General features: G+C 42.0%; 1 protein-coding gene and 1 pseudogene across 4 annotated transcripts; both read right to left on the minus strand.

Moving 5' to 3' along the window:
* Positions 1-9834: 9834 nt before the first annotated feature.
* Positions 9835-13273, minus strand: LOC132225110 (transcription elongation factor A protein-like 3; annotated as a pseudogene).
* An 8503-nt stretch (positions 13274-21776) lies between these two features.
* On the minus strand, positions 21777-23754 carry TCEAL4 (transcription elongation factor A like 4). Of its 4 annotated transcripts, none has more exons than XM_059680343.1 (3): positions 23611-23754; positions 22948-23018; positions 21777-22610 (listed from the first exon to the last, which is right to left on the minus strand). In XM_059680343.1, the coding sequence occupies exon 3, from the start codon at positions 22586-22588 to the stop codon at positions 21956-21958; it is 633 nt and encodes a 210-aa protein (XP_059536326.1). In that variant the 5' UTR covers positions 22589-22610; positions 22948-23018; positions 23611-23754; the 3' UTR covers positions 21777-21955. The 4 variants fall into 4 exon arrangements, with proteins under 4 accessions (XP_059536326.1, XP_059536324.1, XP_059536325.1 ...); XM_059680341.1 differs by having other exon boundaries at positions 21777-22615; XM_059680342.1 differs by lacking the exon at positions 23611-23754 and adding an exon at positions 23535-23602 and having other exon boundaries at positions 21777-22615.
* Positions 23755-26310: the final 2556 nt, after the last annotated feature.

A 26310-nucleotide genomic window follows, 5' to 3' on the forward strand; every position in this document is an offset into this window, starting at 1 on the left:
CAATACTCTACTCCCACAGTACTTCACTGCTGACACCATATATGCAGGTTTTCCTCACATCAAGCAATTCTGTGACACCAGCTAGGTGTTCTGTTTTAACTCAGTTCTATCTACCAGGAGATAGCATCAGATCCCACAAGTAGAGTGTTCAGTCCTACAACACCGCTTCCACCCCCATTTCAGATGCCAATTGCAAGTCCCAGATTGCCTGTGCTTTTGATTGGAGGTTCCCATGATCCCCCTCCTCAGGTTTGATTAATTTGCTAAAGCAGCTCACAGAACTCAATAAACCTTTTAATTTACCAGATTATCAGTTTATTATAAAAGGATATAACTCAGGAACAGCCAGATGGAATAGCTGCAAGGTATGTGGGAAGGGGCATGGAGCTTCCATGTCTTCTCTGGAAGAGTGAGTCTTCTAGCACCTCCATGTGTTTACCAACCTCGCAGTTCAGAGATTTTTTTTTATGAAGGCTTCATTACATAGGCATGATTAATTAAATCATTGGCCATTGATGATTAGGTCAACCTCCAGCACCTGTCCCCTCCCCTCAGGTGGGGTGGTGGGAGGGAAGTGGGGAGGAACTGAAAGATCCACCTCTCTATAATTATGGTTTTCCCCTTGGCAACCAGTTGCCATCCTTAGGTTACTTGGGGCTTTGCAAAGGTCACCTCATTAATATAAACTCTGATGTTGTTGAAAAGGGCTTGTTATGTATAACGAGACAACACCTTTATTGTTCTCATCACTTAGGAAATTCCAAGCGTTCTAGGAGTTCTGTGCCAAGAACAGGATGAAGATCAAATATATATTTCTTATTATAAAGAAAAAAACAATATCAATAGAATTCACCAGTGCAGCTGTCTGGTTCTAGGCTTTTCTCTTCAGAAAGTTTTAAAAAAGATTTTTATTGACTTCAGAGAGAAAGGGAGAGGGAGAGGATGATAGAAACATCAATGATGAGAGAGAATCACTGATCGGCTGCCTCCTGCACACCCCACACTGGGTATCAAGGCCACAACCCAGGCATGTGCCTTGACCAGGAATCGAACTGTGACATGGTTCATAGGTCAGCCACTGAGCCACACTGGCCCAGCAGAAAGTGTTTTTTTTTTAATAACTAATTTCATCTATTTACTTGTTCGTTTGTTTTAATATATTTTATTGATTTTTTTACAGAGAGGAAGGGAGAGGGATAGAGAGAAACATCAATGAGAGAGAAACATCGATCAACTGCCTCCTGCACAGTCCATTGGGGATGTGCCTGCAACCAAGGTACATGCCCTTGACTGGAATCGAACCTGGGATCCTTCAGTCCACAGGCCGACGCTCTATCCACTGAGACAAACCGGATAGGGCATATTTACTTGTTATAGGTCTTTTCAGACTTTATATTTCTTCTTGACTCATTTTTGGTAGTTTGTGTCTTTCTAGGAATGTTTATTTCTTCTAGGTTATCTAATTGTCATACAATTGTTTATAACAGCAAATTGCAACCTTTTTCATCTCATGGCAGACATAAACGAATTAATAAAATTCTGCAGCAAACCAAAAAAAATTATTTTGCCAATATGACAAAAATAGGTATGATTTTGATTTATTCACAATAGACAAATATTGTCTTGTCATTTTTTAAATTTGACAATCTAAGGGGAAAGAGGCCAATGCCCCTAACTAAATAGTCAGGTATTGCATGTTTTAAAAATTCTTGCAGCACACCAGTTGAAAATCGCTTATTTATAGGATTGTCTTACAATCCTTATTTCATTCATGATTTTAGTAATGTGAATCCTCTCACTTTTTTCTCTTTTTCTTGGTCAGTGTAGTTAATGATTTGTTACTTTTGTTATTTTCAAAAACAAAAATGTGGTTTCATTGATTTTTCTCTATTGTTTTCATGTTCTCTATCTCATTAATTTCTTAATGTTTGCATCCTTCTACTTGTTTTGTGTTAAGTTTGTATTCTTTTCATAGTTTCATGATGTGGAAGATTAGGTTATTTACATCTTTTTCCTTTTTAAAAATATAGTTATTTACAGCTATAATTTTTTTCTCTAAGCTCTGCTTTAGTTGCATCTCGTAAGTTTTGGTATGTAGTGTTTTCATTTTCTTTCATCTCAAATTAATGTGTAATTTACCTTTGTTCTCTTTTTAAACCCAATAGTTTTTAAGGAGTGTATTTTTTATTTCCCACATACTTGTGAAAGCCCCAGATGTCCTCATGATACTGATTTCTAATTGCATGCTCTTTTGATTGTAAAACATTTTGTATTATTTCAATCCTTTTAAATATTTTGAGATTTTATTTATGGCTTGACATAATTACTGGGAAAAATAGAACAAGCTAAACTAAAGGAAACAGAAGGAAGGAAATAATAAAGATTACAGTGGAAATAAACATAATAGAGTATAGGAAAACAAAATGGACAAACTGTTAGCTACACTCACTAAGACAAAGCAAGAACACTCATTACTAAAATCAGGAACAAAATGGGGACATCACTACTGACATTAAAGAAATAAAGAGAATTATAAAGGAATTATATGAATAACTACATGTTAACAAATTAGGTAACCTAGAAGAATGTACATTTTCTAAAAAGACATACTGGCCCAGCTGGCATGGCTCAATGGTTGAGTGTCGACCTATGAACTAGGAGGCCAGGGTTCAATTCTCCGTCAGGGCACATGCCCAGGTTGCGGGCTCGATCTCCAATAGGGGGCATGCAGGAGGCAGCCCATCAGTGATTCTCTCTCATCATTGATGTTTCTATCTCTCCCTCTCCCTTTCTTTCTTAAATCAATAAAAAATTTTTTTAAAGATATACTGCACTGAAACTGATTAAAGAAGAATTTGAAAATTGGAATAGACCTATATAAAGAGATTGAATGAGTAATCCAAAAACCTCAAAAAGAAAAGCCCAGGCCCAGCCAACTTCACTGGTTCATTACACCAAAATTTTAAAGAAAAATTAACTACAAACAGTCCAGCCGGCATGGCTCAGTGGTTGAACATCAACCTATGAATCAGGAGGTCACGGTTCAGTTCCCAGTCAGGGCATATGCCTGAGTTGTGGGCTTTGTCCCCAGTGTGTAGCATGCAGGAGGCAACCAAATGACTCTCTCTCATAATTGATGTTTTATCTCTCTCTCCTCTTTCTGAAATCAATTAAAAAATATATTTTATAAACCTTTAATATTCTTCCAAAAATAAAAGAGAGAACATGAAAAAAAAGAGAGAGAACATGTCTCAATATATTCTATGATGTGAGCATCACACTGATATAAAAACAGAAAAAAATTACAAAAATGGAAACTACAGAACAATATTCCTTATGGATATACACACAAAATTCCTCTACAGAATACTACAAAAATAATCCAACATCATATACATATATAAAGGATACCATTATCAAGTGGAATTCACTCCAGGAATCTAAGTCTGGTTTGAAATCTGAAAATCAATCAACATAAAATGCCATATTAACACAGTAAAGGAAAAACACATGATCATATCACTAGACACAGAAAAAGCATTTGACAAAATGGGAACTTCCTCAACCTGGTAAGGATATACCCAAATGTAACTATAACTTACATCATACTTCATGGTTAAAGATTTAATGTTTTTCCCTTAAAATCAGAAGATGAGAATGTCTAATCCCCCTACTTTTATTCAGTATTGAACTCTAGGTCTAACTAAGGCAATTAGGCAAGAAAAATAAATAAAAGGCATCCAGATTGGAAGGAAGAAGTAATTCTATCTCTATTTATAGTCATGATCTTGTAGATAATACTCCTAAGGTATCCACACTGAAAAAAAAAGCTTTTAGAACTAATAAATGTATTCAGAAAGGTAGCAGAATACAATATCAATATACAAAATGAGTTATATTTCTGTAGACTAGCAATGAACTATCTGAAAATGAAAATTAAGAAAATGATTCTTTTAAAAGCATCAAAAAGAATAAAACACTTTAGAATAAAATTTAATCAAAGAAGTGCAAAATTTGTATGCTGAGAAAAAAAACCATTTTTAAAAGAAATTAAAGAAGGCGTAAATAAATGTTAACATATACTGCTTCATGGGTTGTAAGACTTAATATAGTTAAATTGTCAATACTTCCTAAATTGATCTCATTCATTGTAATCTGTATCAAAACTCCAGCTGATATTTTTTCAGAACTTGACAAGCTGATACCAAAATTCATAGACATCCAAAGTAACCCAGAATCTCCAAAATGATCTTGAGAAAAAAGTAGAAATCAGGCCTCACAGTTCTCAATTTCCAAATTCATTACAAAGATACAGTAATCAAGACAGTGTGGTGCTTGTATAAGGATAGACATATAGATCAATAAAACATAATTGAGAGTCTAAAACTAAGCCTTCATATTTATGGTCAATGCATTTATTATTTTTTTATCCTCACCTGAGAATATGTTTATTGATTTTAGAGAGAGAAAGGAGAGAGAGGAACATTGATGTGAGAGAGAAACATTGATCACTTGCCTCATGCACATGCCCTGACCAGGGATGGAAACTGCAACCTAAGTATGTGCCCTTCCTGACCAGGAATCAAACCCACAACCTTTTTGGTGTACTGCCGACCCTTCAACCAACTTAGCTACCCCTACCTGGCCATGGCAGTTCAATGCATTTTTGACAAATATACCAAGACAATTTAATAGGAAAAGAATCGTTTTTAAAGAAATGGTGCCAGTCAACTGGATATCTACATACAAAAGAATGAATTTGGGCCCTTACTTTTCATGATATAAAAACTCAAAGTGATCTCTGGCCGGTGTGACTCAGTTGGTTAAGTGTCAGACCATGCACCAAGAGGTCGCCAGTTTGATTTCTAGTTATGGCACATGCCTGGTTTGTGGGCCTCATCCTGATAGGGGGTGTGTGGGAGGCAGTCAATCGATGTTTCTCTCTCCCTTCCTCTCTAAAACTAATAAAAAAGTTAAAAATAAAAACACCTCAAAACGGATCATAGTTCTGAGTGTAAGCGCTAAACCTATAAAACTCTTAGAAGTAGATGTTTCCATTTCTCTCTCTCTTTCCCTTCTTCTCTGAAATCAATAAAAGTATATTTTAAAATAAATAAAACTTAGAAGAAGTAAACATAGGAGTAAATATTGGTTACCATAGGTAGGGTATGGTTTCGTAGAGATGATACCAAAGTATAGTCAATGAAGATAAAACAGATGAACTTAATCAAAATAAAAAACTGTGCTTCAAAAGACACCATCCAGGAAGTTAAAGAAAACCCACAGAATGAGAGAAAAGATTTGCAAATGATATATCTGATAAGGGCTTGTATCCAGAATAGATAATGGTCTCTTATGAGTCAACAATAAAAAGGCAAATAACCTAATTCTAAAATGGACAAATGTGTTGAATAGATATTTCTCTAAAAAAGATATACAAATGGGCACTATACCCATGAAAATATATTTGATATCATTACCCATTATGGCAATGCAAATCACACCTCAATGAGATATCACTTCACATTCACTAAGATAGATTTTTCAAAAGACAGACAAGAATAAGTCCTGGTGAGAATATTAAGTAATTGGAACCTCATACATTGTTGGTGAGAATGTGAAATGGTACAGCCCCTTTTAAAAACATTTAGCACTCTGGTGTGGTTTAGTGGTTAGATCGTTGGCCCACAAACCAAAGGGTTGTAGGTTTGATCCCTGGCCCAAGCCAGGACACGTGCAAGAGGCAATCAATGAGTCTCTCTCACATCGATGTTTCTCTCTCTCTCCCCCTGCCTCCCTACCTCCCACTCTCTCTAAAAACTCAATGGAGCCCGGCTGGCGTGGCTCAGTGGTTGAGCATCAACCTATGACCAAAAGGTCATAGTTCGATTCCCAATCAAGGCACATTCCCGGGTTGAGGGCTCAATCCCCAGTAGGGGGCATGCAGGAGGCAGCCAATCAATCATTCTCTATCATCATTGATGTTTCTGTCTCTCTCTCCCTCCCACTTCCTCTGTGAAATCAATATTTAAAATATTTTTTAAAAAATAGAATTAAATTTGCCCTAGCTGGTTTGGTTCAGTGGATAAAACATCAGCCTGAGGACTGAAAGGTCTGGGGTTCGATTCCAGTTGAGGGCACATGCCTGGGTTACGGGCTTGAGCTCCAGTAGGAGGTATGTAGGAAGCAGAAGATTGATGATTCTCTCTCATCATTGATGTTTCTATCTCTCTTTCCCTCTCCCTTCCTCTCTGAAATCAATAAAAATATATATTAAAAAATTAAATTTAAAAAATGGAAAAAATATCCTTGGGTGAGGATTAACAAAATAAAAATAAAAACATTTAGCAATTCTTCAAAATTTTAAACCTAGTTACCACATAACCCATTAATTATATTCATAGGTACACATACTCCAAATAATTGAAACATGTGTTCAAACAATAACTTTTTCACAGATGTTTAAAGCAGCATTATTCATAATAGCTAAAAATTAAAACAGCCCAAATGTTCATCAACTGATGAACAGATAATGAATGTGGTATACCATTTAATGGAGTATTATTAGGCAGTAAAAAGGGATGGAGCACTGATACATGCTGCAGCATGTGTGAAACCTTCAAAACATCATGTTGAGTGAAAGAAGTTAGTCACAAAAGACCACATATTTTTATTACAAATAAAAATGTCCACGATAGCCAAATCCATAGATACAGAATGTAGATTAGTGGTTGCCAGTAACTGGGTTGGGGGAAAATAGTGGGGGAGGGGAATATTTAGTGTTTGCTAATGTAGTGTTTCTTTGGGGCATGATGAGGATATTCTAAAACTAGAGGCCTGATACACGAAATTCATGCATCAGGCCTCTAGTATCTCAATAAAACTGCTATCTTAAAAAGCATGATTATTTCCATTTAAAGACAAAGTAGTCTCTCTCATGTGGAAGAGGTCTCCTGCAATCATTTTTTTCCAAATTGATGACTGGTACCCCCTAGAAATGGTGCCATGTTAGGGGCTCAGCATTGGTTCTGTACTCAGCTGTGACAGTAGTTAGATAAGGTTGGTAAGGGGAGTCAATATTGTTGAGCTTTTGCACAGCTCTACTCCTCCTTCCATGTCCACTTTGCACATGGGCTCATTGAGCACACTGGGATTGCTGTGAGGAAAGGCTGAATGGTATCTACAGAGATGGTCATTTTTTTCCTCCCAGTTATTCAGTTTCCTCTATAATGGATGCCCTCAGTGGATACATTCATTGTCTGAATAAGTATGGGCTATGTAGAAGGGAATATGGACTGGTAGCCTTTAGATCCCAAGATCCCCATACTGAATGAATGGGGTTAATCGCATTATAAAAGAGATACCAGAGAGCTCCCTTGCCCCTTCTGCCATGTGAAAACATGTTAATGAACCAGGTATCAGGCCCTCACCAGACACCAAAATGCTGGCACCTTAATCTTGGACTTCCCAGACTCCAGAACTGTGAGAAATAAGTGTTTGTTGTTTTAGCCACACAGTTGGTGGTATTTTTTGTTATAGCAGCCTGAATTAAGACAACATCCAGTTGTTCTAGCATCACTTGTTGAAAAATCTATCGTTTCCTGAATTACTTTGGGACCTTTTAAAAAATGAATTGACTATATACCTATGTGCCTTTTCTGAACTGTTTTAGTCCACTGATCTATATGTCTAACCCAGCCGTGGGCAAACTACGGCCCGTTTGAAATGAATAAAACTAAAAAAAAAAAAAAAAAAAGACCGTACCCTTTTATGTAATGATGTTTACTTTGAATTTATATTAGTTCACACAAACACTCCATCCATGCTTTTTTTCCGGCCCTCCGGTCCAGTTTAAGAACCCATTGTGGCCCTCGAGTCAAAAAGTTTGCCCACCCCTGGTCTAGCCTATGCCAATACTACATAGTTTTGATACTGTAGCTTTATAGTCTTGAAATCAGTCAGTGAGTCCTCTAACTTTGTTCTTCATATTCAAAATATTTTGTTTATCCTATGTCCTTTGTTTTTCTATATAACTTTTAGAATCCTGTTTTGCTGGGATTTCTATTAGGATGGTATTGAATTCATAGATCAGTTTTGGAGAGAATTGTCATATTAACACTATTCAGCCTTTAGTCCATAAGCGGTATATCTCTTTAAACTCAGGACTCCTAATTCAATCATAATTTATTAAGTAAATGTGTCAACTACACTGTAAGGAATATCAGAATGAATAAGAAAAGTCTATTTTGCCCTAACTGGTTTGGCTCAGTGGATAGAGCGTCAGCCTGCGGACTGAAAGGTCCCAGGTTCGATTCTGGTCAAGGGCATGTACCTTGGTTGCAGGCAAATCCCCAGTTAGGGGTGTGCAGAAGGCAGCTGATCGATGTTTCTCTCTCATCGATGTTTCTAACTCTCTAGCCCTCTCCCTTCCTCTCTGTAAAAAATCAATAAAATATATTTTTAAAAAAGTCTATTTTGAGAAAGGAATATACTGGTTGGTTAAATAAAAATGTCTCACATTGAGAGTTTTTAATATTTTCAAGAGCACTATTACCCTTTTCAGTTGGAATTGGTTTGGAACGGGAAGGGATATTTTCAGCTTGGAACTCAGTTGTGTAACCCTCAGTTCTGGGTGGACAAGTCTCTTGATTTTGTATAGCAAGCAAGCCAGAAGACATTTTAGAAAGCAAGCACACTAAGAAAGACATGTAAATTTAGATATGATTTCCCTGGGGTACTGCAGTGTGGTGTTTAGTTCAAATCACCATCTATTGCCTAGTCCATACATTACTCTCAGGACACAGCCCCCAGTGGACCCAAAATATCTAAGTCTTATGAAGAGAAAAGATATTACAAGCAAATATATAATGAACTAAAAATAGTAATGACTAATTTGCTATGAACTATGTAATACAGTGGGGCCCAAGCAGCCCCTGGGCAGTATCACCTGAGTAGGTATAACTCTGAAATTGGGGCATGGGCTTTATCCACACTCCTGTAGGAGTCAAATAGGGGTTTTGGCCCTTTGAAGACTATAGGGAATCAGAGGACCTTTGTCACCATGAGGACTCCATGAGGACTCCATCGTATCAATAGCTGTCAGCAGAGGGTATATGGTAATATCCAGAGAAGGATGGTACCTCTTCTCAGCTACTTGGATTTGTTTCTGGGCACAGGTCAACTCTCCCCTAAGTGTCTGACAGGATACAGGTTACTTCTACTGCAAAGGAGCCAGCCCAACACAGCTCACGTAGTGCCTCATTTGATCCACTCAGCAGTTGTTAAAACCACCAGATTGATTCCTCTAGCTATGAACCCTAGAGATAATGTGTTTTACTTATCATTTTACATTCTGACAAGAATTTTAAGCATTTTCATTGCCCTCAAATTCACTGAACATTTTGATGGTTTATCATGTATTGATTTCCTCATTTTGTTTTCTTTTTCAGATTTTTTTGGATTTTTTTTATTATGACAAACATAATCCATATCCTTTAGGAAAAAGTGGAGATTAGTGAGCAAAGCAAAGAAAAAGAATCACAGATGGAGTCATAGAGCAGTAGAGGACCCAGGATATGGGACATCAGTGCCCACTGACATGGTTACAACTAGGGGATGACATAGGGATGGTCATGTCCACAGAGGAATGGCATGGAGGTACCTAACCATCAGGTGACTGGACTTATTTTTGAGTATAGGCAAGGCCTCTTTTTGGCTACCATGCAGGAAAAACCACCACCTGCTTTTTAGTGTATACATTTTCAGAGTCTTCTCTGTGCATAAATGCATTATGCAAACATATTCACATTTTTACAAAATTGGGCTGGCACTGTAAATAACAGTTTTATTCTTTTACAAAGTACCATGACCTTCTCTTCCATGCACATGAATGAAAATCCAGTACTGAAACAGAGAGCACTGTATAGTTGGACCAAAAGGTGGCTGGTAACAAGAATGGCAGACACCTACAGCAAAGTATCAGCTTAAGGTTAAAGCACATTGCCTGGAAAATACCCTCCCCCCTCCCTGCCCAAGGGAAAGCAGGGTTGGAATATTCTCATCAGAGAAATCAGAATTGAAGTCCAAGGGCTTTAAAGATATGGGATATTATGTACGCCCCTTTGGCTCCTACCTCCACCCCTCCTTCCCCTGACACCCCATTGGCCCCTTGGGAAGAATGGATCCTGTACATCTCTTTGCAGCCAATGAAAACCACCCATTTTCTGTCTTTTCCTTAGCTCTTCCTGAGCCCTTGACACATCTCCACATTCTCTCATCCTCTCCTCAATGCCCAAATGCCTTTTCTGTAAGTCCTCCTGATAGTCCTTGAGGGAATCATCTGTCCACCTGTCCGTTTTTTGCTTAGCTTTCCGGGGCACATACTCTTCAGCCGGGCGTTTTTCGGCAGCTCGCAGCTGGCTCTCTGCCTTGGCCTGGGGTTCTGGCTTGCCCTCACTGCGTGCTTTCCCCTCACCTTGGGACTTGCTCTGCTTTTCTTGTTTCCCCGCGTCATCTAGCTGTCCTTGGTCTTGGAGCTTTTCCTCGTGCTCTGGCTTCCCCTCCACTTCTGGCTTTTCTTTCCCATCTGACTTTCCCTCATCTTCTGTATCTACTTCTTCTTCTGGCTTTCCCTTGATTTCCAGCTTTTCTTCATTTTCATTATAGAGTTTTTCCATATTGAGATGTCCCCTCCCTTTCCTGTACTAGGGAGTGGGGTGGGGTGGGGAAGGAGGAGAGAAAGAGAAGACAAGGAAGAGTGAGGACTGGCTCAGATAGTACTGGCATCTGGCCCATGGCCGGGGTTCCCCTGAGCTGGCCTTCTGCCACACTTTTCCCCACTGTACACACGAGAGCCAACCATTTCTCTGGCAAGCCCTGGTACCTTCTGTACCATCCTTCAGTCTGATGGGGTGTGTTTATATTATATGTGGAGGTGAACCCTCAGATTTTGCCCAAGCTGTGTCCTCCACACTCACACACCCCACCTCAGTGCCCCACCCCCACTTCACTGACCTGCAGGGATTCTGGACAGGTTTTTCCTTTCTGTGCCTAGCAGAGTGCTGGGGTCAGACACACAGACCTGCAGACAGACAAGAAACCGGGGCAGTGGCTGTGCGCTCAGTGGACTGGTGTTCCTTTTCTGAATCCGGGCACTCCACATCCAACGTTGCCCTCCCCTACCTGCCCCGCATCCAAGTGGTCATATCGCTTTTCAGGCCTGGGGCACCAGATCAGGAAGCGTTCCAAACTGTTTGTGCTTCTGTGTACCCCTCCCCTGCAGTTAACCCACCCCACCCTCACCCCTTTTTCGTGGAGGTCAATATTTCCTCACAGGCCCAGTGTGAGGTGGGGGGGGGGGGGGAGGGAGTTATTTCCAGAATATGCCTACGTTTCACTGTCGCACTGCGGTACGTGCCTCCTCCCATATCGGGCTCGAAAATGGATGGAGGGCTCAGAGGTGGGGCGTTGAGGAGGTGGCGGGGCCTGTGATGGGGTCTTCTTTCCTCACCTGCCCGCGCCAGCGCCAGCGCCGGGTCCACCTCCTCCCCCATCTCCGTGATTCTTTAGCTTCCCCACCCCACCGCTGTTCTCCATCCTCGTGTCCACCTTCACCCCAACCGAGGCCGCTGGCAAGGCCCACCGGCACACTCACCTGCGGGCCCGGGCCAGGCCTGCGCCTCCTCAGGCTCATGGAAGCCCACTCGCCCCTCGCCTGCTGCCAGGGCATCTCAGGGAGGTGGCACCTCACGGGCAAGGGGAGCGGACGGCACTGGGATTTGTCTGGGGGCCGATGCTGCTGCCCACGTGGGCACTCGGTGGATCACGTGATCGTCGCATCACCCCCAACTAGAACCCCCCCCCCAAATCCTGGGAGACCCGGCTGCTGCAGACCGGAGGTGGTAGTGGGTGGGGGGAGGGAGGCGGGTGATGGCCATGAGGGTACTCACTGAAACTTTTCTCCACATCCTTGACAGCAGGAGGAGGCAGCTTTCTGCCCGAAGGTTCTTTACCTGGTGCATCTCAGGTCCTCGCCCACCATCCCTGTGAGATATCCATTATCTCCAGGTGTGACAGCTAATCACAGGGAGGGTACCCTACATCACTAAGAGTGCTCAGCAACTAAGCCCCACAGCCCGCTTTCAAGACCAGCTGTGCCTGACTGGAGTCTGGTGGTGGTGCCCGCCAGAAAGTTGTGCTGCCACTTTAAGTAAGGTGTTTCTGGGCCTCCTCTCTTCTCAGTCCACATGTTCTCTCCCTGAGTTACCTCTGTTCATTTTCCTCCAAGCACAGAAGATCCCCAATTTAATTACATCTCCAGGCTAGTCCCTACCCTGAGGCTCAGATCCGTTTTTTGCTTTCCCACCAGCAATACAGGAGTGTGTGTTTCCCCACACCCTTTCTACCATGTGTGACACTTTTTAATTTCCACTAAAATGATAGGTGAGAAGTTTCTCAATTGCATTTTATTTTGATATCATTGTAAATTGTATGTACATGTCTTTCCACATATTGCTATTGGGTGGTTGTTCTTTTGCCCCTCATTTTCAAGTGTTCTTTATTAAATAAGGCTAACTGGCTTATTTCGGGTCCATCCATACTGTCTCAAAGAGTAAGAGATCCTTCGATTTTACAGCTGCATAATATTCCATTGTGTAAATGTACCACAGCTGTTTTACTAGTATATCCTCATCTACTGATGGGCACTTGGGCTGTTTCCAGATCTTACCTATTGTAAATAATGCTGCTACAAACATAGGGGTGGATATATTCTTTCTAATCGGTGTTTCAGGATTCTTAGGATATATTCCCAGAAGTGGGATGGCTGGGTGAAACAGCGGATCTATTTTTAATTTTTAAGGGACTGCCATACTGTTTTCCATAATGGCTGATGTCTGCATTCCCACCAGTAGTGTACTAGTGTTCCCTTTTCTCCACATCCTAACAGCACTTTTGTTTTTTGATTTATTGATGGTAGCCATTCTGGCAGGTGTAAGATGATACCTCATTGTAGTTTTAATTTGCATTTATTTGATGATTAGTGACTTTGAGCATTTTTCATGTGTCTACTGTCTGCCATACATTTTAATATGTAGTCAAATTTATCATACTTCTTTGCATCTAGATTTTGATTCATACTTAAGAACTTTTTCTACATGAGATCAAAGAGGAATTTACCCATATTTTCTTTTATTTGTCTTGAGGGTATCTGTTAATGAATAAAGGTTAAGGAGTAAACCAGCACCAAACTGAGTTGAATCTAAAGCTGACTCAAGGTACTGCAGGGGTGGGCAAACTTTTTGACTCGAGGGCCACAATGGGTTCTTAAACTGGACTGGAGGGCCGGAACAAAAGCATGGATGGAGTGTTTGTGTGAACTAATATAAATTCAAAGTACACATCATTACATAAAAGGGTATGGTCTTTTTTTTTTTTTAGTTTTATTCATTTCAAACGGGCCAGATCCGACCCGCGGGCCGTAGTTTGCCCAAGGCTGGGCTAGAGCATTGGCCTGGGGACTGAAGAGTCCCAGGTTCAATTCTGGTCAAGGGAAAGTAACTTGGTTGCGGGCAAATCCCCAGTAGAGGGTGTGCAGGAGGCAGCTGATGGATGTTTCTCTCTCATGGATGTTTCTAACTATCCCTCTCCCTTCCTCTCTGTAAAAAAAAAAAAAAAAAAAATCAATAAAATATATTTTTAAGAAATCAACACCAAAGGCCTACTGAAAGAGGAGAAGTTTCCTAACAAACTGTCACTCATATAATTCTGGGAACCACAATGTTTCAGGTTAAGGGTAATTACAAACTGGAAATAAACTAGCCCTCAGAAAGTCTTTAAACTTGGTTTTGCAACATGTAAGTGGCCTCTGAACATAGATTATGGTGGTTCCATACAGGAATCACCCTTACTGGACTAGCAAACAAAATCTTCTCTGGAATAAAATACTGTTAACTTATTTCTCAAGTTATTTCAATAAACAAATGTTCATGTACAATGCTGACACCCAAAAACAACCAGAAACACAAAGAAAAAAGACATAATTACGTGAGAAGCAGTAGAGATAACAGGTAACAAACAGATCCATTAGGTTTGAATTATTGGATACAGACTATTAAACCATAATGCTCAGTGCAATACACAGTCTCATAACATAGAAATCCACATCTGACCCTATCAACCAATGTCAACCCAATAAATTTAATGAAAATAAATAAAAACAAAAATACTTAGTGTATTAAGATAAAATCCAATCTTGAAATTTCAACAGATAACTAGAAGCCAAAAAAAAAAAGGAAATTCTAAAACTAAAAAATAACTTAGCTGAAATTAGAATCTCAATGCATGGCCTTAACAGCCAAATAAATACTGCTCAAGAAAGAATTAGCTCTTGCTGGTGTTTCTCAGTAGTTAGAGTCCAGACTGCTGCACCAAAGCACTTTGATTCCTGGTCAAGGGCACGTACATGGGTTGCAGGTTCTTCCATCCCCAGCCCATTGCGGCATGTGCAGGAGGCATTCAGTTGATGTGTCTCTCTCACATCAATGTCTCTCTCTCTCTCTCTCTCTTCTCTCCCGCTCCCACCCTCCCACTCTCTCTAAGATATAAATGAGAAAAATATCCTCAGGTGAGGATTAACCAAAACAAGAAAGAATTAAAGGACTTGAAATTATATTCAGAAGAAACCATCTATAAGGCTGAACAGGTAGTAAAAAAAGATGTAAAATACATATGGGAGGGTATAATAGGTCTAACATGCTTTGTTTATTTGAATTTATTGGAGTGACATTGGTTAAAAAATTATACAGGTTCCAGGTATACAATTCTATAATACATCATCTGTATATCATAATGTGTATTCACCACCGAAGATCTAACATATGTTTAATTAGAGTTCTGAAAGGAAAAGAGAAATTGAAGTGTTCAGAGGCAATGTTTGAAGATATAATGGCTGAGGATTTTTCAGAACTGATGAAAGATATTGATCCACAGATCCAAGAAGTCCAACATACCCCAAACAGAATAAATAAAAAGAAACTCATGCATAGATGTATAATACTGAACTTGCATAGAATCAAAGACAAAGACAAATAACAAAAGTAGCCAGAAAAAATAAGAGTATGCCTTGAAAAGAACAAAAGTTGGGCTGATTTCTGGCTTCTTGAGAGCAACAATGGAAGCATGAGGTTGGTGGAATATCTTTAGTGTCCTGAAAGAAAATAAATGCCAAGAAATTGATAACCAGCAAAAATACCCTTCAAAAATAAAGCTGAAATAAAGACCTTTACAAATAAATAGAAACACACAGAGTTTGCCAGCCGCAGGCATGAACCAAAAGTAATACTAAATGATACAGGGAAACTGGAAAATGATTACAGATGGAAGACTGAAGATGAAGGAAGGGATAAATAGCAATTAAAAGGATAAATATCTATGCAAGTTTAAGTTAACGCTATATAAGACAATAATATTATCTTATTAATGCAAGTTGAGAAAGAATGAATCAAAAGGTCTGGAGCAAAACTATTTAAGTTCCAGCACTGCCAGGCCTGTGTGGCTCAATTGCTTGAGCATAGTCCCATGCACTGAGAGGTGCTGGTTCGATTCTAGGTCAGGGCACATTGCCAGGTTGTGGACTTGATCCCCAGTAGGGGGCAATGTTTCTCTCTCATCATCGATGTTTCTCTCTCTCTTTCCATCTCCCTTCCTCTCTCTGATATCAATAAAGACATATTTTAAAAAAGAAATGTAGCCCTAGCAGGTTTGGCTCAGTGGATAGAGTGTCAGCCTGCAGACTGAAGGGTCCTGGGTTCAATTCCAGTCAAGAGCACGTACCTCAGTTGCAGGCTTCTCCCCTAGCCAGGGCCCTGGTAGGGCGTGTGCAGGAGGCAAACAATCAATGTGTTTCTCTTACATCGATGTTTCTGTCTTTCCCTTTCTTCCACTCTCTCTAAAAATCAATGGGAAAATATCCTTGGGTGAAGATAAAAAAACAAAAGAAAAGAAAAACAAACAAACTGAAAAACAACAACAATAAAAAAGAAATGTAAAAATACTTTGAACTAAATGAAAAAAAATCACAATTTGGGGAATGTAGCAAAAGTAGTGCTTCATGGGAAATTTCTAGCTTAAATGAGAAAAGAAGAAAGATCTAACATCAATAACCTAAGCTTTCTCTTAGGAAACTAAAGAAAGAAGAATAATTTAAGCCTAGAGCAAGCAGAAGAATGAAATAGAGAAGAAAAAAATGAAAGTGAAAAAAAGAAAACATAAAATTAACAAAACATTTCTGGTTCTTTGAAAAGATAAATAAAATTTATAAATCTCTTGCCAGGGTAACCAAGAAAAAAGAAAGACCTAAATTAACAATACCAGAAATTAAGGTGGGATCATCACTCCTGATCCCATGGACATTAAGATAATGAAGGAATACTGTGACTAACTCTATGCCTACATATTTGATAACTTAGGTGGGTCGGCAAACTGCAGCTCGCGAGCCACATGCAGCTCTTTGGCCCCTTGAGTGTGGCTCTTCCACAAAATACCGACTTCTGCGCATGGGCCACAACGTTTCAATTGCACTGTACATGCGTGCCCGCACGTAGTATTTTGTGGAAGAGCCACACTCAAGGGGCCAAAGAGTCGCATGTGGCTTGCGAGCTGCAGTTTGCCGACCACTGACTTAGGTGAAATGAACCAATTTCTTGAAAGACAAACTACTAAAACTCACACAGAAATAAATAACTTGAATAGCCATCTGTTTATTAAAGAAATGAATAAATAATTAATAACCTTCCAAAGATAGGCATCATCAGGACCAAATTCTACCAAACATTTAAGGATCACCAGTGAACATTTAGAAATCAGTGAATTCTACTAACCATTAAGGAAGAAATAATACCAATTCTCTACAATCTCTTCCATAATTTAGAAGTAGAGAGAACATTTGATTCATTCTATGAGGCTAGTATTACCCTAAGTCCAAAACCAGATAAAAAACAACACAAAAAAGGAAAACTACAGACCAATTTCTTATAAACAGACAGAAAATCCTCAACAAAATATTAGCAAATCAAATCCAACAATGTATCAAAAGAATCATACACCTAACAGAGGAACTTATTCTAGGTTTCCAAGGCTGATTCAACATTTGAAAATTCATCAATATAATCCATCATTAACAGACTGAAGAAAAATCATATGATCATATCACTTGATGTATAAAAGGCAATTGATAGAATCCAATACCCTTGCATGATCAAAACTCTCCAACTAGAATTAGGGGGGAACTTCCTCAATTTGATTTTTTTTTAAATCTACAAGAAGCCTACAACTAGTATCATACTTGATGATTAAAAAGAGGAAACTTCACATAGCAATATCTTTACTGATACAGCTCCTAGGGCAATGGGAACTAAGGAGAAAATGAACAAATGGGACTACATCAAAATAAAAAGCTTCTGCACAGCAAAAGAAATCATCAACGAAACAACAAGAGAGCTCACTGCATGGGAGAACATATCTGCCAATGTTATCACCGATAAGAGTTTAATCTCCAAAATTTACAGGGAACTCATACAACTTAACAAAAGGAAGATAATCAATCCTATCAAAAAATAGGCAAAGGACTTAAATAGACACTTTTCGAAAGTGGACATACAGAAGGCCAAGAGACATATGAAAACATGCTCAAAGTCACTAATCATCCAAGAGATGCAAATCAAAACAACAATGCAGTATCACCTCACACCTGTCAGAATGGCTATCATCAACAAATCAACAAATGACAGGTACTGGCGAGGATGTGGAAAAAAAGGAACCCTCGTGCACTGCTGGTGGGAATGCAGACTGGTGCAGCCACTGTGGAGAACAGTATGGAGTTTCCTCAAAAAATTAAAAATGGAACTGCCATTTGACCCAGTAATCCCACTTGTAGGAATATATCCCAAGAAATCAGAAACACCAATCAGAAAGGACATATGCACCCTATGTTCACAGCAGCACAATTTATAATAGCTAAGATTAGGAAAAAGCCTAAGCGCCCATCAGCAGATGAGTAGATTAGAAAACTGTGGTACATCTACACAATGGAATATTATGCTGCTATAAAAAAGAAAAAGCTCTTACCATTTGCAACAGCATGGATGGATATGGAGAGCATTATGCTAAGCAAAATCAGCCAGTCGGAGAAAGAAAAATATCACACAATCTCACTCATTTGTGGAATATAATGAACAGCATAAACTGATGAACAAAAACCAGATCCAGAGACAGAGAAGCATCCAACAGATGCTCAAACTTCAGAGGGAAGCTGGGGGGCGGGGGAGTAAGAGATCAACCAAAGGACTTGTATACATGCATATAAGCATAACCAAGGGGCATAGACACTAGGGGGGTGAGGGCATGTGCTGGGGCAGTGGGGGTGGCCAGGGAGAGGTCAATGGGGAAAAAAGGAGACATATGTACTACATGTAATACTTTAAACAATAAAGAACTTAAAAAACAAGAGGACACTTCACCCTATGAGCAAGAACAATGTAAGTATGTCCTTTCTCATTGCTCCTATTAAACATCATACTGGTAGTCCTAGCTGGTGCAATAAGACCAGAAAGTAAATAAAATATACACAGATTGGAATGGAGGAAATATAATTGTCTCTATTTTCAGAGGACATGATCGTCTATATAGAAAATGCCAAAACATTGACAAACTCCTGGCCACAAAGTTTCAGGATGTAAGATTAATATACAAAAGTTAATTACTTTCCTATATACCAGATATGGACAATTGAAATTTGAAATTTAAAAATAGTTTATAACAGTACTCCTAAAATGCAGAATGTAAGTGTATTACAAATATGAAACAACCTTACTGAGAGGGATGGGAGGAATAAGGTGCTGACATAAGTAAGTTTGGAAATGAATGTAGTCTATAAGACTATAGGCAAAATTATCTCTGTATATAAATATTAAAAATATATGAAGAAGAAAACATAAAGATGTATATATGTATACATATATGTATATATATATACACAGATTATTATATATCCATATATCTCCTTACTCTGTCAACTCTGAGGGCCTAGAAGCAATGATATCCCAACAGTAATGAGTACACCTAGCACCCAGATCCTAGTTTTTAATACTGTTCTCCAACTTAAGGTATCAGGACTCCTTGGAGAAATGGCTAATTCTAGAACTTAGGCAAGAAATATGCAAAACTAGTGTATCTTGTAGTGCCAGAAAGTGTTACACACACACACACACACACACAATCAAATAGATACAAAAGCCAACTGAAAGAGCTCCCTATGGCCAAAATTAAAATGAGTACCATCAAAACACTAAAAGTAGCATTAGATTATAATCTAAAGTTTCAAATAAATATTAATGAAACCATGCTGATATGAATAAATTAATAAAAGGGGGAGAAGTAAAATATCCCATGCAGAATTCCAAATAATTTTGAAGGTACTTTACCCTCAAGTAGGTAGAACACTCCTTAAGTGTGGACTGTGCATAGTGACTTTCTTCCAAAGAGTACATATAGCCCTGGCCAGCATTGCTCAGGGGCGGGAGGCAACTAATTGATTTGTCTCTCTCAGATTGATGTTTCTCTCCACCCTCTCTCTCTCCTTTCCCCTCCCTCACATCCTCTCTAAAAATCAATGGAAAAAATATCCTCCCATGAGGATTAACAACAACAAAAGAGTATATAGAATATGGAAAAGGAGATATAAAAGAGTAACTTTACCATGGAGAATCCTGGCAAACACTATCTCAGTCAGGTGACCAAAGTTAGCATCAACAGAGATAATACTGATAGTATATATCCTTTATATGATGTGATGAGAATGGCACTTTATCTCTGTGGTCCTCTTCCTAAAAGCACTTAACCCCTGTGTAATCACAAGAAAAAAAATCAAGCAAACTGAAATTGTGGGACATTATTATTTTTTAAGATATTTTTTTTTATTGATTTCAGAGAGGAAGGGAGAGAGAGAGATAGAAACATCAATGAGAGAGAGCCACTGATGCCCTACACAGGGGATCAAGCCCACAACAGGGCATGTGTCCTGACCAGGAATCAAACCGTGACCTCGTGGTTTATAGGTCGACTCTCAACCACTGAGCTATGCCAGCCGGGCTTATTGTGGGACATTATACAAAATAACCAACTAGTACCTCTCAAGGGTGTCAAGGGCATCAAAAACAGAGAAAGTCTGAGAAACTGTCACAGCCAAGAGGAGCCTGAGACAAGAATGACTAAATGAAAGGTGGTATCTATCCTGGATGGGATCCTGGAACAGAAAAAGGACATTAGGGACAAATTGAGGAATATGAATACAATGTATACTTTGGTAAATAATGTATTAATATTGGTTCATTGTGGCAAATATACCATACTATTTAAATGTTAATAATAGGGGATATTGAGTCTGGTGGGTGTGGCTAGGTTGGTTAGCCATTGTCCTGTGCACTGAAAGGTTGCTGATTTGATTCCAGCCAGGGCACATGCCCAACTTTCCTGGCTTAATCCCCAGTAGGGGTCCTGCAGGAGACAGCTGATCATGTTTCCCTCTCACATCAATGTTTTCTCTCTCTCTCTAAAAATCAATTTTAAAATAGGGGATATTGAGTATGGGGTACACAGAACTCTACCATCTTCGCAATAATTCTGTAAAAATCTATGACTGCCTTAAAATAACTTTATTTTAAAAACAATAAAAACCAACAAAAGGCTAAGAAACAGGGTGGGTGGGGGGACCACATGGGCCTGTTAAAATGGTAAGGCAGGGCTTAACAGAAATTTCCTGGGAGACAATTCCTTCGAAGAAAAAAAGAGTCAGCAGACAAGAGATTAACAGGTGAGAATAGCACAGCATCTGGTCAGTCAGATTTTTCTCCTGGTTCAATCTCCAGTATCTAAATCCAGTGAAGATTGCTGTATGCAAAAACACACACAAACCAACAAAAAAATTGGAAAGGAGTGTTTTCTGGGAACTTTTTAAAATATTAAGGTCTAAGTGACAAATGGGTACTACCCACCTGAGTTAGGGTTAACTCTATTGTAGACAGAGAATTCTCCACCCTTCTATTGAGATACTGTACTGCTTTAGTCCATCATGATCTCCGGCCCACTAGCAATAGGGGCCTTAGGAGGGTGCAGGACCCATGAGACGAGGCACAATGCCCAAGAGACATGGCATTAATCAGGAGAGAGTGGCAACTACCTCTCAGCTACCTGGACTTATTCCTGGACACAAGTGGAACCTCCCTTAATCCTCTCCCAAACATCAAAAACAGGGAAAATTCAGGGGCTCTGGTCCTGCTAGTGCAGGGGAGAGGGTAGTAGCTAGCCTAATACAGTATCTCATCTGATCTTCTCCACAGTCCTGGAAGGCACGTTTTATCCCCAATTCACAGATGACAAGACTATCCCTTGCAACAATGCATATGTAACTATGAGGTTGATTCCTCCACAACTTTTGAGTCCCAGAAGTAATGTTTTACTTACCATTTCGCATGCTGATAAGAATTTTAAGTGTCCCCAGGTTTTCCATAAGCACTGAACTGTTCTTTTGATTGCTTGGTATTGTTTTCCTATTTTTTATCTTTCATTATTTTTATGATGAAAGTAATATGAACAAAAAAATTACCCACAGATAACCACTATTAAGCTTTTAGTAGACTCAGCTTTCAGAGTTTTTTTCTTCCTGTACATAGATCATTAGTAAATATCTTTGCAGTTTTACAAAAATGGACTGATGTCATATATATGGTTCTGCAAACTTTTCTTTTTAATTTTACAATGCATCATAAACATTATTCCATGCAATGGACAAAAATCTGCTACTGAAACATAGAGGGCTGCAGCTGGATAACAGAGTGACAACTAAAGCCAAACATTAGCATAAGTTTAAAGCCCTGGGCCTGGCAAATGCCTGCCATGGGCACTACACAAAAGGAATGTCTTCAAAGCCCCTTTGTGGGGCCCTACAGCCACCCCTGAGTTCCCTAGGGCCTCTGGGGTGGAAGGGGTCCTGTAAACTTTTTTGCATCCACATAAACCCCCCCAATTTCTGTCTGGTTTTCTTCACCTCATCCTCTACCCTAGCCATCTCATCAAATTCTCTTATCATCTCCTCATTGCTCAAATGCATATCGTGTATGGCCTCTTTGTATTCCTTGAGGCACTGAGCCAGCCCCTTGTTGGTTTTTCTTTTGGCTTTTCTAGGTACATCATCCCCAGCTGGGCGCTTTCCTGCAGCCCTTGGTTCGATGGCTGGTTTTCCTTCTTCTTTTGGCTTTCCCTCACTCTCTGGTTTTCCTTCTTGTTTTGATTTTCCCTGGCTCTCTGACTTTTCCTCTATCACTGGCTTTCCCTCCTTCTCTGGCTTCTCCTTATCCTCTAGTATTTCCTCATTTTCTGTCTCTCCCCTGTTTTCTATCTTTCCTTCATTTTCTGACTTTTCCTTGTCTTCCAGAGTATGAGCTACTTCTGGCGTTGCAGCATTCTGAGGCTGTTCATTTTCCATCTTTCCTTGATTCTCAGGCATTCCTTCATTTACACTGCAGAGTTTTTCCATGTTGAGATGTCCCCTCCTTTTCCTGTCCTGGGGGTGGGGTGGGGGAAAAAGGAGACACAGAGGAGACAAGGGAGACAGAGGACTTCGGGGTGGAATGCAGGTCTGGATAGTACTGGCATCTTGCCCCTTGTCAGAGTTCCCCTAACCGGGCCCCGCCCTCCTTCTGCCACCCTTTCCTCACCATTCCTTCCACACACGTGAGCCAACCATTTCTCTGGCAGGCCCTGCCATTTTCTCTACATTTGCTCGGCGCAGTGTGTGTGTAAATGTGTTGGAGGAGGACAGCGGGGCCCCAGATTCTGCTTGGGACGGGCCACCCACACTCCCCGCCCCTTTGGGACACCCCTCCTTTAACTGACCTGCGGGAATTCTGGATAGGTTCCTTCCTTTTCTAGCCTAGCCGAGTGCTGAGAACAACAGACACGCAGACCTGCAGACAAACAGGGGAGACAGTAGCTGGGCGTTTGGTGGATGCACAGGGACTCCGATCCCTTTCCTGAATCCTGGCCCTAGTCACCCAACGTTTTCCTCCCCGATCTCCTCCGCTCCCCACACCCCAGACGCCATTTCTTGCCATTTCTTTTCACGCCTGGGGCGCCAGATCAGGACGTTTTCCACCCTAATTTTGGATCCCTGCGTCTTTCTCTCCCTGAGGCAACTCGCCTCCCCACCATGAAGGTCAACTTTTTTCTCTAGGCACAGAGTAGACAGGGGGTTAATCTCCACTGTCTCATTGCTGGGGTGTCCCCCAGTTCACCATCTCCGGCTCCAAAATGGACGGAGGGCAGCGAGAAGGGGGTGCAGAGAAAGGGGGCATGGGTACTTGGGGGTGTCCGCCTTCCCCACCCTCCACGCATCGGCCGCTCGCTCCCTCTTAGTCATTTCCCCACCGCCATCTCTATCTATAGTCAGGCCGGCTTCCCTCCACCCCGACTCCATCCCCAACCTTTTTCCTTTCCGTGCCCATTCCTTCTCGCCCATTCCAGTATTCCGCGGGCAGCGAGGAAGGCCCTTGCACTGACCTGAAAGAACCTGGAGCAACAATTAGGAGTTCGCAAGCAGCTCGGGCCGGACCGCAGCGAAGGAAGGCGGGCACCCGGACTGGTGCCCACAGCTGCGCCCGGCAGATCACGTGAGCGTGCGTCCCCCGAGCCCCGCCCACCAGCCGGGACTGCCAGCCACACACCGCCTCTTTCCCGCAGGTCGCCCTTTACCTCCCTGGGCCCTTTTGTCTTTTACCTCTTCTTGAGAAGTTTGTCAAAGAAAGAATTTTAACGAAAACCGCAGAGACTTTTTTCTTCAATGGGTTGGGCGGTCCAGGGGAAGAGTCTTAAGAATGTTGCTCTTCAATTCAATTGAAAGAACGAAGATCAACTCCCATAAAATGGTAAGAATGTGAACTTTAATGTTGTACAAAGAGCATAATGTTGCATTTAGAAAAAAATAGGAACAATATTTCCCTCAAAATGAAATGTTCCTTTTTTCCTTACACGCACAAACATAAAATTTCTAATGAATTAGTATTTAAATCTAAATGGAATTATACTTGAAGCAGAATAAAACAATGATTGAATATAACACAGACAATGACAAGACCGTATATGACAATAGAACTGTGACCCGCAACCTCTACAGCAAGCAGCCCAGGAAGCCAAACAGCTTCTGCTTCAAACTTCAGGACTTGAACAATGACTGCAGCCGACCCAGTCATAAAAAATGCCTTGCTTCTAGTTAAGTTCCTCCAGGTTCCCCATGCCAATGACCTCTAATCAGAATACCTGAAGCCTTCCCTGTTTTCACTCTAAAGCTTTCCTATTCCCCTGCCTGCCTTTAAGTTTGCCAAACACAAGTGAAAGTGCCCGACTCTCTTGTTATAACAAGATCTGAATAAGTAGCCACCGTTTCCACAGAAGTTTTTTGTGTGGAAGGCTTTTAAAAATATAACAGAGATGAACACTTAAGGAAAAGAGTGCCCTAGCAGGCATCGATATTTCTCTCTGGATTTCCCTCTCTCTTCCACTCTCTTTAAAATCAATGGAAAAATATCCTCTGGGTGACGATTAAAAAAAAAAAGGACAACAGTGATAGGTTTGATTACAAGAAACTGTGTAATAGATTTGTTGAGGGATTAGGGAACACATGCACTTTTCCCTGCCCTTGTTGAGTGTGTTGGTAAAATTTTTCTGAAGGGCAATCCTATATAATAAAGAGGTGATATGCAAATTGACCATGACACCCTAGCACAAGATGGCCACCCTCATGTGGTAACAGGATGGCTGCACCCATGTAGCCACAAGATGGCCGGCAGGGGAGGGCAGTTGTGGGTGATTGGGCCTGCAGGGGAGGGCAGTTGGGGGAGACTGGGCCTGCAGGGGAGGGCAGTTGGGGGTGATTGGGCCTGCAGGGGAGGGCAGTTGGGAGAGACTGGGCCTGCAGGGGAGGGCAGTTGGGGGTGATTGGGCCTGCAGGGGAGGGCAGTTGGGGGAGACTGGGCCTGCAGGGGAGGGCAGTTGGGGGGGACCGGGCCTGCAGGGGAGGGCAGTTGTGGGCGACCAGGCCTGCAGGGGAGGGCAGCTGGGAGCAACCACGCCGGCAGGGGAGGGCAGTTGGGGGGAACCAGGCCTGCAGGGGAGGGCAGTTGGGGGTGACCTGGCCTGCAGGGGAGGGCAGTTGGGGGGGACTGGGCCTGCAGGGGAGGGCAGTTGGAGGTGACCTGGCCTGCAGGGGAGGGCAGTTGGGGGGGACTGGGCCTGCAGGGGAGGGCAGTTGGGGGTGACCTGGCCTGCAGGGGAGGGCAGTTGGGGGGGACTGGGCCTGAAGGGGAGAGCAGTTGTGGGTGACCGGGCCTGCAGGGGAGGGCAGTTGGGGGTGACCAGGCCTGCAAGGGTGGGCAGTTGGGGGCAACCAGGCCTGCAGGGGAGGGCAGCTGGGGGCAACCACTCTGGCAGGGGAGGGCAGTTGGGGTTGACTGGGCCTGCAGGGGAGGGCAGTTGGGGGTGACTGAGCCGGCAGGGGAGGGCAGTTGGGGGTGATCAGGCCTGCAGAGGAGGGCAGTTAGGGGGTGACCAGGCCTGCAGGGGTGGGCAGTTGGGGGCAACCAGGCCTGCAGGGGAGGGCAGCTGGGGGCAACCACTCCGGCAGGGGAGGGCAGTTGGGGTTGACTGGGCCTGCAGGGGAGGGCAGTTGGCGGTGACTGGGCCTGCAGAGAAGGGCAGTTGAGGGTGACTGAGCTGGCAGGGGAGGGCAGTTGGGGGTGACCTGGTTGCAGAGGGGGGCAGTTGGGGGGGACTGGGCCTGCAGGCGAGGGCAGTTGGGCGTGACTGAGCCAGCAGGGGAGGGCAGTTGAGGGTGACTGGGCCTGCAGGGGAGGGCTGTTGGGGGTGACCTGGCCTGCAGGGGAGGGCAGTTGTGGGTGACCAGGCCTGCAGGGGAGGGCAGTTGTGGGCGACCAGTCCTGCAGGGGAGGGCAGCTGGGGTCAACCACACCGGAAGGGGAGGGCAGTTGGGGGGATGCAGGCCTGCAGGGGAGGGCAGTTGGGGGTGAATGGGCCTGCAGGGGAGCGCAATTGGGGGTGACTGGGCCTGCATTGGAGGGCAGTTGGGGTTGACTGAGCCGGCAGGGGACGGCAGTTCGGGAGGACTGGGCCTGAGTGGGGGGCAGTTGGTTGTGATCGGGCCTGCAGGAGAGGGCAGTTGCGGGGGAGAGGGCCTGCAGGGGAGGG

Source organism: Myotis daubentonii, chromosome X (genome assembly GCF_963259705.1).
Source record: "Myotis daubentonii chromosome X, mMyoDau2.1, whole genome shotgun sequence".
Lineage (NCBI taxonomy): Eukaryota > Metazoa > Chordata > Mammalia > Chiroptera > Vespertilionidae > Myotis > Myotis daubentonii.